At 45.0% G+C, this 19479-nt stretch overlaps 1 protein-coding gene and 1 non-coding gene across 2 annotated transcripts; one reads left to right on the forward strand and one right to left on the reverse strand.

Annotated features, from left to right (window-relative positions):
- Nucleotides 1-16405: 16405 nt before the first annotated feature.
- On the reverse strand, nt 16406-17893 carry LOC133796074 (uncharacterized). Its single transcript, XM_062233554.1, has one exon. The coding sequence runs from the start codon at nt 17891-17893 to the stop codon at nt 16406-16408; it is 1488 nt and encodes a 495-aa protein (XP_062089538.1).
- Nucleotides 17894-18506: 613 nt separating this feature from the next.
- Nucleotides 18507-18613, forward strand: LOC133799116 (small nucleolar RNA R71). Its single transcript, XR_009876318.1, has one exon. It is a non-coding gene; the product is annotated as a small nucleolar RNA R71 (small nucleolar RNA).
- The last annotated feature ends 866 nt before the right edge of the window (nt 18614-19479 follow it).

Raw genomic sequence — 19479 nt, forward strand, 5'->3', positions numbered from 1 at the left:
TTCTCGAGGTAGTGCCCCCACACTTCGGAGGTCATGAAGGAAAAGTTTCCGTCCTGATTGAAGGCCCAGCAGTGGTACAACATGCTCTCCATGGAGGATGTAGATGCCTTTTTCTCCTCCTAAATAGCCGCCTCGACCTCGAGCTGTTTGGTCTTGGCCCCCTCGAGCTCGGCCTAAAGGGCTGTTGAGGCAGCCTTTGCCACCTGCTCGCCTTCTTAAGCCGTGGTTAAGACAGCCTTTGCCGCCTGTTCACCCGATTGGGCCGCCGCCAAAGCAGCCTTGGCACTTTGTTCGCTCTGTTGAGAGGCGACGATAACAGCTTGGGCCACAGTCTGGAGCTCGGCCTTGACTTCATCATTCCTGGCCCTGGCCCGAGATATACTGCGATGTTGAGCCAAGACCGCCTGCAAAAAGAAAAGAAACAGTTACGCACATACCAGGGAAAAATAATAAAAGTCAGGTCAAGAAGAATGCTTACTGTGAGGTTCATCCCCAGGGCAGATTCCATGACATTCTCTAGGCTCCTCTCCTCGATCGCCCTCAGGTCGTTGGGCTTGGCCTTATAGAAATGTTCTACCGCGTAGTTCGCCATCTCGTAGACGGTCCCCCAAAAAGTGTATGGAATTTGCTCTAGATCCTAGGCGTTGACGGGGATGCGAACAGTGGCGGAAGGGACTACTGGAGCTGGAGGACCAACCGGTGCTACCTGGTCCTGAGCAGGAGCTGGGGGAAAGCAAGGAGGAGGTGCAGCCAAACCCCTCTTCTCCGGGGGTGCGGTGGGCAGAGGTCCCGAGCCTAAGCCTTTCCCCTTATCCAGGGATTTGGAAGCAGTCACGGCTGAGGGGGGCGTTTTCTTTGAAGTGGGTCGAAGTTTCTTGACAAGGGGACCCTCACTAGATCTCCCTTCCTGGAACATCGAGCGGATGTCAGGTTCCCCTCGTTGTGCCATCTCCTCACCTAAAAAGAATGGGAAATGCGCTAAGTATGCATATACGTTCATCAGTTTACCAAGAAAATACGTACAAAGTAATAAAAAATCCTACCCTCTGAGCTAGAGGAGGAGTCTATTTCCACGACGTCCGGCCTCGGAACTGCTATAGGGGAAGAAGAGTCTAAGTCAACCACTTTTTGGATTAGGGGAGGTTCCGAGTCAAGCTCTACCTCAGGACTAGACTCCTCTACGTATTGTCTAAGTCCTGGAGCAACTATACCCTAGAGAAGGGAGGGCCACAACCTAAGGTTGGTCCCATACTCCTCAAAGAAGATCGACCTAAAAGACAAGGTGTTGTCTACTACTACGGTGCCCCTAGGACGACCCATGTCATGACGTAGTACTAATTGATCTACACACTGGAGCAAGGTTATATTACGGTCAGGGTCGTTTTGGTGATGATGTACGAGCTGGTTTGGATTAAACCTAACTAGCCTAAGGTCTACGGTAGCCCTGTCTAGGTCCCGAAAAGGGTATGGGTTACCTTGGTCGGAGGGACCGGCTGCTGCCCCCGATTGAGCTTGGTCCACATCAGGTTCCCAAGCAATCTCAGGAGCTCGCCTCTTTCGCACAAGTGGCACCTCAGGCTCTTCTTCCTGCTCGTCACCGTCGTCGACCGCGGTGCCTCCCTCGGGGATGGGCACCAGCTCGCGAGCTACTGTGTAAGTAGCCCGCGTCCTCCTCAAGGACAGAGTCTGGCCTACAGAGATTAACTTACACGCCAACATTATGTCATCAGACATGAGCTGGCGGTAGTCCTTCTCACTGGGCGAAAGCCCCGCTAGGGTATCATATTGACCACCAAGGGTCACTGATTTGGCCGTCCTCGCAAAAATGGCTGCACGATGATGCTCCAATCAGTATACACGCGAAAAATCTAAGAATAAAAAGTAATAATAATTTCATGAGCTGAGAATATAAAGGAAACTTACGAGGACGGTTGAAGTAATGGTATTCGAAATCGCGAAACCCATTCGACATAAAGAACTGATCTTTGAAGTCGTTGGGATGGCTGGGCAGTTCGATGACTGCGGGTGAATTTAGGAAGCGGGTCAAATAGTAGAACCCGTCGCCTCATCCCCATTGATCCGGTCTGGCCTTGAGGCAGAAGAAATAAAGGATATCCGCAGGGGTGGGGACCCCCAACTTCTGCTTCAGGAAGAGATACCTCAGCCCAGCCAGTAGACGATAGGAGTTCGGGGGAAGTTGAAATGGTGCCAACCTCACATAATTGAGGAAGTCCACAAAGTACTGGTCGAGGGGGAGAAAGGCCCCGACCTTTAAGTGTTCATCACTCCAGGCCGCGAAATCATCCTAGAGTGGTGCACAGCTCCGCTCCCCCTCATAGGGAGGTTGGGCGATAAGAGCCCCCGTCCCAGCCTCGATGTTATGGGATAGCAGGATCTTGTTGACCCTTCCTTGGGTCGTTATCTTGGAGACAATCCTTTCGACCTCGAAAAAGGCATCAGGAGCGACCGCGACCTCCTTCTCCACCACGAGGCCAAACTCAGGCAGGGGGAATCAGGGATGACCTCCTTTCCCTTGTGAGATTGCTGGGATGACGAGCCAGCTACGTTCTTCTTGGATGCGCCTTTCTTGGGTGCCATCAGCTCGCCTATCGAAATGACAGAGCTTTTAGTGGACAACGTAGAATTTTTTGAACATGAGAAATAACAAAGGCTAGGGGTCCTAACATGTGAGTTGAAGTAATCTCAGCCCGCGGTGTGATGCCATGCGCTGCCATGGACACGCTCCTAGGTTTCCAACAAACCCCTGATATTCAGGGATCTGTGTGTCAGCAGAGTCAGGCCATTACTTGCCTTGGGGAAAGGTTTAAAGAAAAACCGCCTAAGAAACAACACCCCTAAGCTACCCGGTTTTATACCCTAAAGACCTCTCGTCTTCCATATCCCGAATGGGTATTTCCTAAACTTACCCAGAAATCACCCAGAAATTACCTAGTTATGAACATCACAATCCTAGATATGTTTTAGGATCTACTCAATACGCCTAAAATCGAAACTTATGCACCAAAGTTATTTAGGAACAACCTATTGTTGGTGACTATAAAGTGAAAATTCACATGACAAAGAAAAAGGAAGAAAATTGAAACACACAAAAAATAGGAAACTTACAATATGTTCTTCAAATGAAAGTTGCAAGCAAAGTAGAAGAAGGGCTCCTGGGGAAATCCTTGATGACTGGGTTTCTGAGGGTTTTTTGTGACGAGATTATGGGGATTTCTGGGATTTTAATCAGAAGAGGAAGAAGAGTTTTTGAAGCTCGAAAGAGAGAAAATGAAGAAAAATTTCGAGTGAAAGGTGATGAGTACTGAAAATTGCCAGCCCTATTTATACGTAAAAGGCATAAGGAAACGAGGACCGTCCAATCAAGCTAATGTGAGATACGAGGGTCATGATTCGAAAGATGAAACGGTGGCAAAAAGGTGGCCAGGCCATTTAATACAACTCTCGAAACCTGAACAGACGCCAATCACGACGCTCCACGTGTCCAATACTAAAATGATGGGCAGGGCCTGGATAATTGCAATGGAAGTTTAAAAGTCCATGCCGTGAAAGTCAGAAGTGACGTCATAAAAAACGAGCAGGAACTTAGGGGGGGGGGGGGAGGCAAATGTATGCCCTGAAAATCAGCACGTACCCTTTTAGGCAGCTCGGGTACAGCTGGCTAGCAAAAAGCTATTATCGATGTTCCACGTGTTCACTTTTCATCCGGGGGAATTTAGCATGATTCCCTAGACAAATAGCTCGAGTTGATGAGTTCAAAGCAACATACTGCCTGGAATCATTTGTGGAGTATAGCATCAAAAGGCACGAGCTGACGTTACGCTAGCTCGTGGTACGGCAGAGGACTGACGTACCCCAGGATCTTTATAAAGTTGACCACGCAATATAAACGTGCGTAAACAGACATCACGTGTCTGTTTACTCCTGAATTCCTGGATACGCAATTTAAACGTGCATGATCAGACATCACATGCCTGATTTAGACCATGCAATCCATGATCAATTTTACCTAATGATTAGACCACACATCAATATCAAATGTAGATGTTAATCATTAGTGTCACAGAGATGATGTGAGGGATCAAGGGATCACAAGATGACCCCAACACCTACCTAGGGATCATTCTCATATAAATACCAAGACCTTGGATAGAAAAGGGGTTGGGTTTTTCTCTGTGTAATGCAAATATTCTGTCAAAATAGAGAGAGACATACAGTAATAATATTGACTCGTGGACTAGGGGGATTTCAACCTCCGAACCATGTAAAAAGGAACAAGTGTCCTTACTATATCATTCTAAGTAGCTTGAAGAGTGATTATTCTCCTTACAATTTATCCTTAAGCACTAGTTTATTCCAACTAATTTTCGTAATACATTGTTGGCGAAAAACCGCGTCAACAATATATAAATTATTTATACTTTTACCTCTTCTACTGATAAATTTTAATGGGAAATGTTTTTCTTTTTCTTGATCTTTTCAAGAACACCTTTTGGTCTACGAGATTTACCACTCATTTTTCCTTTTTTCTTCACACCCTTTAACTTGGTGTCAATTGGATTGCCAACATCATTCTTATATATTCCAAGTATTTCTTCTCCTCGTAAACATGCCTCAACATCATCGAATGTTCTTTTAAAACCTTGTATAGCAACTTTATAAGCATTCTCAGATATCGATCCCCTTGTTGAGATTTGTGTGTAAGCTCTACTTATTTCTCTGTAACATCTTGCCATGCATGTTTTAGGATCATCAAGATGTGTATTTTCATATCTAAAAGTTACAGTGCCTGTCTTGGCATACTTTGTCCATCTTTTCAAAATGTATTGAGAAGGAATTTTTCCTATATTACGGGAAGAAAAAACCTTAAGAATATGTGAGCACAATATTCCAGCAAACTCAAACTCCTTGCAACTACATGTCACTGTGTCATTTGATGAGTCATGGTTAACTGTATGATGGAAACGTTTTCCATTAGGAGTGAGCTTGTATACTATTTTCATTCCTAACTCAAGACAAATCTCAATAACATAATTATATGCTTTTGAAAACTCAAACTCAAACATTTTCAAAATTGATGGGGTGTATACAGTTGCAGCATGATTTAGAATATCAATTGGAAGAGATGATGGTAACTTACGTTGAGTTATTTTGAAGTCTGCTTTGGACTCTTCATAACGACTGTTGACCCAAAATTTGGCCAACTGACACGAAGTCAAATTTGCTTGATGCGGACAAACACATTGGAAATAATGTGATGACGAAATAGTAAAGAACACAAGAGTTTATAGTGGTTCGGCCCCAGAATATGGTAATAACCTACGTCCACTCGAATTGTTATTGATATAGAATTCAAAGGAGTGATCAAAGAACTAAGGTTCAATGAGTTTCACAAACCTCTGAAGAACAAGACAATATATCAAATGATCAGAAAGCGGAAAAGAAGAAGAAGATCCCTTTCCCTTGAGCTCTCTTTCTCTATTTATAGGCTCAAGGAGGATTTACATTAATTTGTTACAGATATTGTTTCCTAAATAATCGGATACTCAGGAAATTATGGGAGATAATTTCGGATACTATCATAACTGCATAAGATCTTCTCCGCGTATAGCATGCGTACGACCAGGCTGGTCGTATGAAGAGATCGAATGCTGCGACAATAAATGTCTTCCTGGTCGATAGTTGAGCATGAATTCTGCCAGATGTCCGCCACGTGTATTAAATGTTTGCCATGTCATTCATGCCTGTTTTTTGGATAACATTTGCCCCCCAAGTTTGTTTAGTACGACCAGCAATAAAGAAACTTTAAGGAAACAATCGTTCATATCCCCACGATGTCTGTCAGGATCCCCGTGCGTTTTTGAAAGCCGTGACATAATTATGTCTAATCAAGCCTTTCTAGTTTTCAAAAAGGCAATTTGATGGCTTATACACTTCCCCACGTTTCGAAAATGGGAAGTAATGATTACTACTTTTTGGCCATACCTCGGTCCCCATAAATACCTTCTTTTTCTTCTTTAAATTTTTTTTTCTTACCGTCTTTGTCAAGAGCTTCAAGAACCTTGCCTTCAGAATACAGAGCTTTGAAACCAGTCAATCGTCTAGCCGACGATCTTTCTGACTCGAACTTTTTCATTCTCTTCCGAATCTCCATCTTCGCCCAGGTAATCACTCTATCTTTTTAAACTTTTCATTATGCCATGCACGCCGTTTCTATGCTCTGTGATTTCTGTGTTCTTGAGTAGGGTTTTATGAGGATCTTTTTGTATAAACCTTCCATTGCTTGGTAAGAGGGTGTCTTTATGCTTTGTATAGGTTAGGACTTAGTTTGATAGTTAGGATCATAGGCTTAGGGCGTAAGATCGACGTAAAAATTCAATCTTTAAGCTAGGTGAAAAAACTGGGTATTTTCCCGCCCTTTAGGAGTCGAAACAGTTCTCTTTCAGAAAACAGTTTTTTTCCTCTTTGATCCATTTTTCAATCCATTAGTGCCGAATCATAGTGTAGGAGTAGGATGCTGTTGGTTTTTTAGACACAAGCAACGTTATCCCAATCTTCCACACTACTTCGCAGACTGTGTCTTATCTCCTCCATTGTCTGTTTGCAGTTCATATGCAAGACCCTTGGGGAGGAGAAAGACCTATTGAAGACGACCTCTTGGCCCAACTACTTGAAGGTGAAGAGAACCCATCTACTTTGATACCGAAAATCCCTTTTTCTCGCCCTAGCTCGAACCGTCCTCTAGTCCCCAGTCAAAGAATGGCCCGAACAAAAACAAAAGCTCGAAAAGGGAAAACTCCTAACTCCCCAGACCAGCCTTCTGCTGATGCCCCCTCGACCAGTGGTCGAGGTGATTTCGCTCCAGAAACTAGGTAGTTCAGTAAATAATGCTACGACCAGTATTTGTAGCCCGGTTACTTTACTTGTAATCCTTTTACTTTTATCCCTGTTCCCCCTATGACCATTTAATCTCACTGCTCGAGTTGTTTCCCTTTGTGCAGGTATGGACTCTGAGGATGTCTTCGATCATTACGAGGCTGCCGTTGCCTCTTCTGTCCCGAAGAAGGATAGCAAGAGGACTCGAGGGAAAAGCAACAAGACCCCCTCGAAGAAGGCTCGAATAGACGATGCTCCAACCGCCGCACCTTCCAAGGAAAACACGACACCTCCGCCCCCCACCGAGCAGTCGACTCCCACAACTGTTATTCAACAACCCTCCTCTAGGGTCGTTGACAAGGAGGCATTGGATAACTTACCCGAAGGCTCCCTGTCCAGCGTCGTGGTCAGGTCAGCCAGGGAGAGGATATATAAGCTCTCGAAGCACAGATGCAGCCAGGCCGCCATCACTGAAACTGCCTCAATGGAGGTTGACCAAATCATCAACAGAGGGTTGAATAAGATAGTCAGCGTAAGTCATCTCCTGCTACTTCATCATTTATGTCTGACTTCTTTTCCTTACTTTATCTCATTCTTTGTCTTCAGGGGCTGCTATCTTTAACTGCTAGATGGTGCCGTGCTGGGGCGTTGGTTTCTCGGGGAAATAACTTCGACTCCAGGCTTGCCCAGGCTAAGCAAGCACTTGAGGCTGAGAACAAGAAGCTGCTCGAGGAGAACAAGGAGCTGTCCAAGCTGAATGAACAACTGTGCGAGGACCAAGCTACTCTCACCAAGGAGCTTCAGGACGTCCAAGATGCCTTAAAGAAAGCCAACGAGGAACGGGGGAAATGGAGGGAAAGTTCTGTACTTGTCACCCAAGAGTGTAAGCAGCTTGGACTTGATCTGACCGCCAGCAGGGATGAGACGAAGAAGCTCGAAGAGCGGGTGCAGGATCTCGAGGGGCGAGTGCAGGAGCTCAAGGAGGAAGGGGTCAAGAATTTGAAGAAGTACAGGGAAGCCACTCACCTCTGCTTCTACGATTTCTGGAAGCACAACCGGGAGGCCAACTTCAACTACTTGTCAGAGCGGTTGAAGAGGACTCTGATGGTACAGTGCGCCATCTGGTTGGAGGCAGAGGATAAGGCTAAGGCTAAGGCTCCTGCTGCTGCTGCTGATGCTGAAGCTGGTCCCCCGGCCGATCAAAGCGCTCCTCCTAATCCCAAAGACCCTCCTGCTCAGTAAAAAAATTTCTTTTGTTTTGTTTTTATGGCCCACGGATCTGTTTGTAAAGACAATTTATTTTTATTGCTGCAAGGGCAGCTTTTTTACTTATAACTGAACAATTACATCCAAGCAATATTGCTCGCGGTGCAAAAGCTTTTTACTTTTAATTAAACAATTACATCCGAGCAATTCTGCTCGCGGTGTAAAAGATTGCCTTATTGATATTATAATGTTTCTTTTTATTATAATATCTGTTCGCATGACCGAACTTAGCATAGTACTTTGGTTTGATTTAACAAAACATAAATTTTGAAAAATACTCTAAGTACCGTAGCATGCTTTCACTCATTTTGTTCATGTGTTTACATACCCTTTGGTATGCTTTGCTATCGATGTACCTTATGTGCCCCCCAAGTGATCGAGGAGCTTTAGGTCCTTGGTCACCTGCCTTGACCACGACCTATGCGAACATTGCTGCTCGGTAGGAAATGTAACACATAATATAGCAAAACAACACACGTAATGAACAAATACTTGTAAAAATAAATTTACAATGGTTGACAAGAATGACTGGCTGCGCACAGTCCCTTATAATCTCGTATTAAAAATGGACTAATCATGTCTTTATGAGTGATCTTAAAAAAGATCTTACACTTATAAGCGATTAGCCATACAACGTGGCTAACCCTTTTTCGAAACTTGTAAAAAGTAAAAATTTATACAAGCCAGTCCTTTAAAAAGGACTGTTCATTGGTAGTACTTGCGCAGGTGTTCACCGTTCCAATAGCGTGGAACGAGATCTCCATTTAAGTGTGCAAGTTTGTAGGTGCCTGGATGAAGGACTTCTTCAATCTGGTAAGGTCCTTCCCAGTTTGGTCCGAGCACTCCAGCAATGGGGTCGCGGGTATTCAAGAAAACTCGTCGTAGCACTAGGTCACCGACGTTGAATTTCCTTTCTTTTACTTTTGAGTTAAAATACCGGGCGACCTTTTGCTGGTACGTAGCAACTTGGAGTTGGGCTCGTTCTTGTATTTCTTCAATTGAGTCTAGGGACTCCATCATTAGTTGGCTATTTTGGCTCTGGTCGTATGTAATGCGTCGATGTGAGGGGGGATCTAATTCGACAGGTAACATAGCTTCATACCCGTATGCCAAGGAAAACGGGGTGTGGCCCGTCGCTGTTCGATGAGAAGTTCTATACGACCAGAGGACTTCAGGCAGCTGTTCTGGCCATGCTCCTTTAGCGTCTTCAAGTCTTTTCTTCAGGGTGTCCTTAAGCGTTTTATTCACTGCTTCGACTTGCCTGTTTGCTTGTGGATGCGCGACTGAAGAAAAGCTTTTGATAATCCCGTGCCTTTCGGAGAAGTCGGTGAATAAGTCACTGTCAAATTGGGTTCTGTTGTCTGAGACAATCTTTCGAGGCAAACCATATCGGCAAACAATGTTCTTGATGACAAAGTCAAGAACTTTCTTGGTCGTTATGGTAGCGAGTGGTTCAGCTTCGACCCATTTGGTGAAGTAGTCGACTGCTACAACTGCGTACTTCACTCTGCCTTTTCCCGTTGGCAGGGATCCAATCAAGTCTATACCCCATACTGCAAAAGGCCAAGGACTCTACATCTGTTTTAACTCGTTTGGAGCTGCGCGAGGGATTTTGGAAAATCTCTGACACTTATCGCACTTTCGCACAAACTCCATTGAATCTTCGTTCATAGTCGGCCAGAAATAGCCCTGCCTTAGAATCTTTTTTGCCAAACTTTGCCCCTTAGTGTGATCCTTGTAGAAGCCTTCATGCACTTCCTTCATCAGTTCCTTAGCTTTCTCTGGTGTAATACATTTGAGTAGTGGCATGGAGTATCCCCTTCGGTATAGAATACCATCGACCAGTATATACCTAGTAACCTGCCTTTGAAGAGTTCTGGCTTTGTTCCTATCTGCCGGTAGTACTCCATTTGTAAGATACTCTAAGTAAGGCGCCATCCATGTATCTTCCATCCGGATTTCCATGCTGGTTTCATTTGCTCGTATGCTCGGCTCGCTCAATCTTTCTACTGGCACAATGTTCAAAGTGTCAGCATCTTTCGCGCTCGCGAGTTTGGCTAAGGCATCTGCGTTCGAATTCTGATCTCAAGGTATTTGCTGGAGGGTATATGTACGCCCTAATTTTCCAACGGGCTATTAGCGAGCTGAGATATGGCCTAATTATATCAGCCACGTGGATACCACATGGCCAGAACTGCTGTCGTCAGGTCCTACCTCTTTAGCTCAAGGTAGCCAAAGGTTCACCAAGATTACTCAAGGGCCGAGTCAGGACTATGAAGGCCGCAGGTCGAGAAGGCATCCAGCTAGGGATATGAGTTGGAGTTGGAAGCTATGACCTTTTATAAAGTCAACCACGCAATGTAAACGTGGATATATCAGACATCACGTGTCTGATATATCCCTGAATTCTCGGACACGCAGCATGAACGTGCGTATTCAGGCACCCACGACTGGGTTGGGCCGTGCAGCCCATTATCCCCCTTACCTGTTGATTAGACCACACTTCATGTGTTAGGTTTTAGGAATTAATCATGAATGTCACAGGAGTGACATGATGGGTAAGGAGGTCACGGGATGACCCCCCTTTACCAACTCCCAGGTGCCCTCTCCTATAAATATGGAGACCCTGAGAGTTGCAAAGGGTTGGATTCTATGGTGTAATGAAATACCATGTAAAGAATACCATGAATATAGCAATAATATTGGCTGGTGGAGTAGAAGGATTTTAACCTTTGAACCACCTAAAAACGTAGTTGGGTCATCAGTCCATTTAAAAATCATTTATCTATTTCGGTTCATTGTTAAGCACTGATCTCCCTCTTATTCTCTTAATTACCTGTTGGCGAAGAACCGCGTCAACAGTTTGGTGCTTTCATTGAGAGCTTGTTAGATTGGTGCTATCGCGAATATCCAACTATGATGACCACTCGATCAAGATACGGTAACGAGGCGGAACAGCATGATGGGCAGGAGGCTCATCACGCTGCCATCTCCGGTGAGCAGAATCTTGAAGTCCAGCAGCGGCCGGGCAAGCAGCCGGTTTGCCAGGATAACACTGGAAGTTCGGCACCCCGGCCACCAAATCCAAAACCGGATTTTTACACGGCGGTAGAGATGGAGAATGCTCAGCTGAGGAGCCAACTGGCGAAAGCTAGTCAGCAGATTAAGGAGGTGTTGGCCCGACCACCCCCTTTTACAACCGACACTAATGTCGGAAAGAGGAAAGGTGAGACTCGTAAGTCCCGCTGGGGTAATCGGTCCAGGCCTAGCCACTCGGTCAGACCTCCGACGTCCAACTCTACTCCCTCATCGCACCGTCAAGAGGCAAACTTCGAAGAAATACCTAAAGCTGAGCAACAGTATAGCCGCTCGGTCCGAACTTCAACTCCCAGCTCACAGCCAGCCTCGAGCGCACCCAGGAGGGCTCGAGGGAATTCTAGAAGGAGATCCGGGGAGGGCTCACAGCACCAGCCCGTCCCGGCCAGCCGTCCTGCACCTCGTCCAGATCGCCAGGCGCAAGGCCCGCAAGTTGGCAAAGCCGAAAGGCCCCCACCAAACCTGATCCGCCCTGACGAAACCAGGATCACATCCCCGGTCGGACATCCTCCGTCACCAATAAGATATCCATCTCCTCCTCGGCCTATCCGAGATATTCCAGCTTATGGAAGCAGCAGGAGAAACCCGCCATCCGCAAGACCTTCCCGTCGTAGCAGGGCGCCCAGAGGGAGCCCGGATCCTCACCCTCAGAGGCGGACTCCAAGCTTCTCTAACGAGAGCTACTGGACCGGCAGTCGCTGGAGGGACCTTTCTGGCGGAGACCTGCATCAACGCTTAAGCTCGGCGCAAAGTCCTCGAGCCACCCCGAGGGGCGACCTATGAGATCGCCTCAACTCTCATAGGGGAGACCCAGTAAGAGGTAGCAGCCATGCTCGCTCAGGGGGAGACCTGTCCGAGGTACGTAACGGCGGGAATGTCCCAAATAACCTATCTCAAGATAGGAGGGGCAATAACCCACCAAACGTATACAATGGATCCGAAGCTATTGAACAGCCCCGGAGTAACCAAGGAAATCATGACAAAACCCTTGAGCGCCTGGCTCAGATGGAGGAGCTAATGAGGAAGCTCCTGTTAGAGAAAGAGAAAGACGAATATGATTCGGGGGACGAGCTTGAGCTCTTTGCCCCCAGCATAGCAGCAACGGCATACCCACCCGGTTTCCGCATGCCGCACTTGTCCAAATTCAACGGAGACGGAGATCCGTCAGATCATCTGGGTATGTTCAATACCCTGATGATGGCCCACAACATTGGCCCTGAGCTGAGGTGTCTGATATTTCCCTCCACACTGACCGGGCCAGCCAGACAGTGGTTCAAACAAAGCAAGAAACAATCAATCAGCTCCTGGAAAAATTTCTCTGCCGACTTCAAAAGGGCATTCCGAGCCTCCCAGGCTGCCCGCGTCAAGGCCGACTCCCTAGCTAACGTGAGGTAACAACTCTTGGCATTTGTGGATGGTGAAGGAGAAGAGCTTCGGCTGGGGGCTGGGTCGGACAGTAGCTTGGGCTGGGTTGTTGACGAGATTCTTGGGCTGGAGAGAAGTGGTTAGGTGAGATGGAGAAAGCGATGGGATGGCTTGGTGGCTGTTGGGATGGGCGGATGGGATGGCTCGGAGTGGTGAGAGGCGGAGCTGGGTGGCTTGGGCGATTTCTGAGGTTGGGGTTTCAGGGGCGGCGGTCAACGAGGGGGGGGGGGGGGGGCTGAGGGATTTCTGAGGTTGAAGTTGGCGAGGGTATACTCAATATAACTATATATATAGATATATATTTAGAATAAAAGTAAGATACTTATATATATATATGATAAAAGGAAAAGACTAATATAATTAATGTATCAGAAAAGGGATATACGAATATATATAGATATATAAAAGAAAAGTAAAAGTAACAATATCTATATATATATATATGAAGTAGACCCTCAATGGGATGCGATGTCAGGTGCATGGGGCGGGCTAATGTGAGGTGGATGGGTTGACTACATATGGGGGCCCAGTTGACTAACTCATAAAGCCCAATAAACTAATAGGGTCAAATGGACCCTTTTTCTTTGGTTTTGAAAACAACAGGCCTGCTTAATCATTTGCTCCACTGTTTTTTTTTTCTTTTCAAACACGTGCGATTTTTCTTTTCGAATCAAGCAATCCCGTGTTAAGCCCCGATATGTTTCTCTTGGATCCAGCTTCATTTAGTTGATGCCCAGTGCTGCTGACTGATTGCTATAGCAACTGGGCAGCAACTCCTTCCCTGCGACCCTGCTAAATGCTGAAGCAATGATATAGCAATCCACCATTCCAGAAAAATAACGCCTCCGCCCAGACTTCTATTTTCAGCCTATTCCCAGCTTTATCAACTCCTGGCTGACCTGCTGCTTGATGCTCTAATTTTTTTTTTTTTTTGCAAGGGGTAATACACCCCAAACTTAGTTACATCCATTATTTATTTACAACTGTCTATTTCACTCATGGGTTGCCCAAATGTGACACAAGAAATGCATGGCAACCCATAGCCTTTCTCCTTCAAGCATCCTTCAGATTGACGGAGGTCTTTTCTCTGTCAACCTCCCCACCAAAATAATGTTTCAGTCGCTGTCCGTTAACTGTGAACTCTCTTCCTGATTTTTCATCTTTCACCAGGACAGCGCCAAATGGATACACTTCCATCACAGTAAATGGTCCAGACCAACGGGACTTAAGCTTTCCAGGAAATAGCTTCAGCCTGGAGTTAAACAGTAACACTTGGTGATTTTTCTCAAATACTCTTTCCTTGATCCTACTGTCATGCCATTTTTTCGTCTTTTCCTTGTACATCTTTGCATTTTCATAAGCAAACAGCCGCATCTCGTCCAATTCATTCAGCTGCAGCTTTCTTGCTTCTCCCGCCACTACAAGGTCCAAATTTAACTTCTTCAACGCCCAAAATGCCTTATGCTCTAATTCTACAGGAAGATGACACGCCTTCCCATAAACTAAGCGATAAGGTGACATGCCTAAAGGAGTTTTAAAAGCTGTACGGTAAGCCCAGAGTGCATCATCTAATCGTTGGTACCAATCCTTCCTGCTGGGATTCACCACTTTTTCAAGAATTCCCTTAATTTCTCTGTTCGAAATCTCCGCCTGCCCGTTGGTCTGCGGGTGATATGCCGTGGCTATTTTATGCTTTACACTGTACTTAGCTAATAAGGCAGCCAAGACTTTGTTGACAAAGTGCGTCCCCTCATCACTGATTAGTGCTCTTGGCATCCCAAATCGTGTAAAAACATTTTTATGCAGAAATTTCATTACCACTTTGGCATCATTCGTTGGACTAGCTACTGCCTCCACCCATTTCGATACATAGTCCACAGCCACTAAAATGTAGAGGTTCCCAAAAGATTGGGGGAAAGGCCCCATGAAGTCGATGCCCCACACGTCAAACAACTCCACCTCCAAAATGTAATTAAGTGGCATTTCATTCCTTGCTGAGATATTTCCCACTCGCTGGCAGCGATCACATCTTTGAACAAAATCGTGGGCATCCTTGAATATAGAGGGCCAATAATAACCTGATTGAAACACTTTGGCAGCAGTGCGTTGTCCACAAAATGACCACCATATGGAGCTGAATGACAGTGTTCCAAGATGCTGGAAACTTCAGTTTCTGGTACACATCTTCTCATTATATGATCTGGGCACTGTTTGTACAGGTACGGCTCATCCCAGAAATAAAATCTGATGTCATGTAAGAACTTTTTAAGCTGCTGTTTGGTGAAATCAGGTGGATGTACACCCCCAACTAAAAAGTTTACAACATCCGCATACCATGGTACTTGTTCTTGCTCCACAACCAGCAGCTGTTCATCAGGAAATGAGTCTTGAATTTGTAATTCTGCCTCTAAATTGCTGCTGTGAGTGTTAGTTTCCAGCCTTGATAAGTGGTCCACCACTTGATTTTCTATCCCTTTTCTGTCTCGGATTTCCAAATCGAACTCTTGCAGCAACAAAACCCAACGTATTAGCCTCGGTTTAGAATCCTTTTTGGCTATCAAATACTTGATCGCAGAGTGGTCCGTGTACACAATGACCTTAGTCCCCACAAGATAGGATCGAAATTTTTCAAAGGCGAAAATCATGGCCAGCAGCTCTTTTTCAGTTGTAGTGTAATTAATCTGGGCATCCACCAATGTTTTGCTTGCATAGTAAATAGAATGAAAAATTTTGTTCTTCCGCTGCCCAAGAACAGCTCCAATCGCGAAGTCACTGGCGTCGCACATAAGTTCAAAAGGTAATGACCAGTCAGGAGCTGTGATCACTGGTGTTGTAACAAGGGCTGACTTCAATCTCAAAAATGCCTCTTGACATTCATCAGTAAACTCAAAAGGCCTATTTTGCTCCAGCAAGCTGCATAAAGGTTTGGACACCTTAGAAAAATCCTTGATAAAACGCCTGTAAAAGCCAGCATGACCGAGGAAACTTCTAATGCCTTTTACTGTGGTAGGGGCTGGTAGTTTCTCAATAACTTCCAGTTTAGCCTTGTCAACCTCTATCCCCTTGCTAGACACTTTATGCCCCAACACAATGCTTTCTTGCACCATGAAATGGCATTTTTCCCAGTTCAACACTAGATGAGTTTCTTCACACCTCTTTAAGACTTTTTCTAAATTCTCCAAGCAACCTTCAAATGAATCCCCATAGACAGAGAAATCGTCCATGAATATCTCCAAAATACTCTCAGCCATATCTGAAAAAATCGCCATCATGCACCGCTGAAATGTGGCCGGTGCATTACACAATCCAAAGGGCATCCTCCTAAAGGCGAATGTGCCGTATGGGCAGGTGAAAGTAGTCTTCTCTTGGTCTTCAGGCGCGATAGATATCTGATTATACCCAGAATACCCGTCAAGAAAACAAAAGAACTCCTTTCCCGCCAAGCGGTCCAAAATTTGGTCGATGAAGGGCAAAGGGAAATGGTCCTTTCTAGTGGCTTTGTTTAGTTTTCTATAATCCATGCAAACCCTCCACCCAGTAACTGTGCGAGTAGGAATAAGTTCGTTGCTGTCATTTGTAACTACTGTAACACCCCCTTCTTTGGAACACATTGGACCAGACTCACCCAAGTGCTATCGGAAATTGGATAGATTATCCCATAATCAAGCCACTTAATGACTTCTTTTCTAACTACGTCCTTCATTACTAGATTCAACCTCCTTTGCTACTCCACAGAGTGAGTACAATCAGATTCCAGCAAGATCTTGTGCATACATAGTGCTGGACTAATCCCTTGAATATCAGCCATTGTCCATCCAATCGCCCTTTTATGATGCTTCAGCAATTTCAGCAATGCCTCTTCAACAACAGACTCCAGACAGCTAGATATTATCACAGGTAAAGTATCATTGTCGCCCAAGTACACATACTTTAAATGACTTGGCAGTGGCTTTAACTCCAGCTGAGGTGGTTCTTCAACAGATGGTTTAGGGGCCTGAAAGTGCTTTTCTGGCAAATTTAGAGCTTCAAACACCTTACTATATTTCTTGGTTGGTTGGCAAGAATCTACCCATGTAATCATCTCCTCATCTTCACTGCTATACTCCTCCTCATCTCCAAAAATCTGGGTTCCCATAGCAGCTTTTTCCACCCTTTTATTGAACTTCTCAGCTACCAAAGTATCAACAACGTCAACTCTAGAGCATTCTTCCACTTCATCCGGGAATTTCATAGCTTTAAACACACTAAAGGTGATTTGTTGGTCATTCACCCTCATGGTAATTTCACCATTCTGCATGTCAATAAGAGTACGCCCTGTAGCAAGAAAAGGCCTACCCAAGATTATAGGTACCTCTCTATCCGCTTCATAGTCTAAAATGATGAAATCCGCCGGAAATATAAATTTATCCACTTGAACTAACACATCTTCAATCTTGCCCTCGGGATGAGCCATAGATCTGTTCGCAAGTTGTAAAGTAACAGTAGTGGGTCGTGCCTCACCAATACCCAGCTTCTTGAAAATTGACATAGGCATAAGGTTGATACTAGCGCCTAAGTCGCATAATGTTCTTCCCACATCTCTACCCCTAATTGAGCACGGAATTGTAAAACTGCCAGGATCTTTTAATTTAGGGGGTATTTTACTTTTCAACATTGCGCTGCATCCTTCTGTAAGTGCTACAGTTTCAAACTCCCCCAAACGCCTTTTCTTCGTCAAAATATCCTTTAAGAACTTGACATAATTCGGCATTTGCTCCAATGCTTCGACCAAGGGGATATTAATATGCAGCTGTTTTAGTACATCCAAAAACTTTCTGAACTGACCATCCTGTTGTTGTTTGCGAAATCGCTGCGGAAATGGAAGGGGCGGTTTAGGACCAGAATTTACTGGAGCAGTTTGCTGACCCTTTGCTGTAGCAACTGGGCCAGTTTCAGCAATTTCCTGGGCAGTTTTGTTACTTGTTTCTCCTTCGCTTTGGATTGAAGTGGGCTCTCCACTACCCTGTATTTCCTCAGAATTTCCCAGATTTTTACCATTCCGCAGCTGAATAGCTTTACAGTGTTCTTTCCCATCTCTCCTTGGGTTTTCTGTATCACTAGGCAAAGATCCTTGTGGCCTAGTTTTCATTTCATTGGCTAGCTGGCCGAGCTGCATCTCAAGATTACGAAGAGAAGCTGCTTGGCTTTGTATTACTGCATCGTTCTTAGCCATATACTACCTCATTAGATTCTCCAAAGAATTCGGCTGGGTGTTTTGAACATGTTGTGAAAGTCTCGGCTGTTGTGAAAAACCTGGTGGATATGCTTGTCTTCCTTGTGCTGGTGCTGTGCTTGAACTTGCTCCTTGACCCCCCCATGATAGATTAGGATGATTCTTCCATGCTGGATTGTAAGTGTTAGAATATGGGTTGTTGTTGCGGTTGAAATTCTGATTTCCCACGTAACAAACGGAGGCTGGATTTGAAGGGCAATTCTCAAAAGTATGCCCATCCCCACAATACACACATGATACTTCTGCACTTTGAATGGCAGCAACTGGCTGAATACTTCCTCCCAAACTCATATTCTTCAAGATGTTGGTCATTGAGGCCATTTGAGCTGTTAGAGCCGTTAATGCATCTACTTCAAGAACTCCCGCCACCTTTCTACTTGTAGGCGCTCTAGTGTTTGACCATTGATAGTTATTACTTGCAATCCTTTCCAAAATCTCAAATGCTTCGTTGTAAGACTTGGAAAGAATGGCTCCATTGGCTGAAGCGTCCAAGACCATTCGAGAGGCTGCATTGAGACCATTGTAGAATGTCTCCATTTGTATACAATGTGGGATACCGTGGTGTGGAAATTTTCTTAAAAGCTCTTTGAATCTTTCCCACGCGTCACTAGTGGACTCATCTTCCAGCTGCTGAAACGACATGATTTCACTTCTAAACTTTGCATTTCTGGTGGGAGGGAAGTACTTTCTTAGAAATTTCTCAGCCAAGTCATTCCAATTTGTAACGGAATCGGGAGGAAGGGTGTTGAGCCATGATCTAGCTCGGTCCCTTAAAGAGAACGGAAATAGCTTCAGCCTCAATGCTTCTTCACTCACTCCTTGAAGCTTAAAGGAATCGCTCACCTCCAAAAATGAACGAAGGTGGAGATGAGGATCCTCCGTTGGCATCACGCTGAACTGCCCCACAGTTTGGAGCATTTGAAACATCACTGGCTTGAGCTCGAATTGAGCTGCTTGGATTTCTGGCCTCACAATGCCTGGATTTAGCTCATTAAACATGGGGGCAGCGTATTCCCGTATTGCTCTGGCTTTGTCATCCGCCAAAACAATGGGATTAGTAACTTGCTGGCCATCCCCCTCATCATCAACACGTTCAGCCATAGTGCCTCAGCTTTTAGCCTTTTGATCTTTTCTCCTTTTTCTGAAAGTTCGTTCGATCTCGGGGTCAATAGGAGCAAGTTCACTGTCCTCTTGCTGGTTCATACACTGTAGGTACCTGAGATTGCACAACCCGAACCAACAAGGTTAAAAACAATGAAAATAAATTGTCAAATAGTTGATAAAACAGAATTTAATTTTAAAGTCCCCGGCAACGGCGCCAAAAACTTGTTGTTGAAAATTCTAACGTTTAAAATATGTGCAAGTATACACAATCGGCAACAAGTAATACAGTGACAAAGCATCAAAGTTCGTATCCACAGGGACTTTTTAACTAAATTAATGTAAAATCAACCAAAAACAACTTATAAAATAGTAACCAAAACAAAGGAAAGAGTGGGTAATTAACTCTGAAAATAATTGTAGAC

This window comes from Humulus lupulus, chromosome 8 (assembly GCF_963169125.1).
Source record: "Humulus lupulus chromosome 8, drHumLupu1.1, whole genome shotgun sequence".
Taxonomy (NCBI): domain Eukaryota; kingdom Viridiplantae; phylum Streptophyta; class Magnoliopsida; order Rosales; family Cannabaceae; genus Humulus; species Humulus lupulus.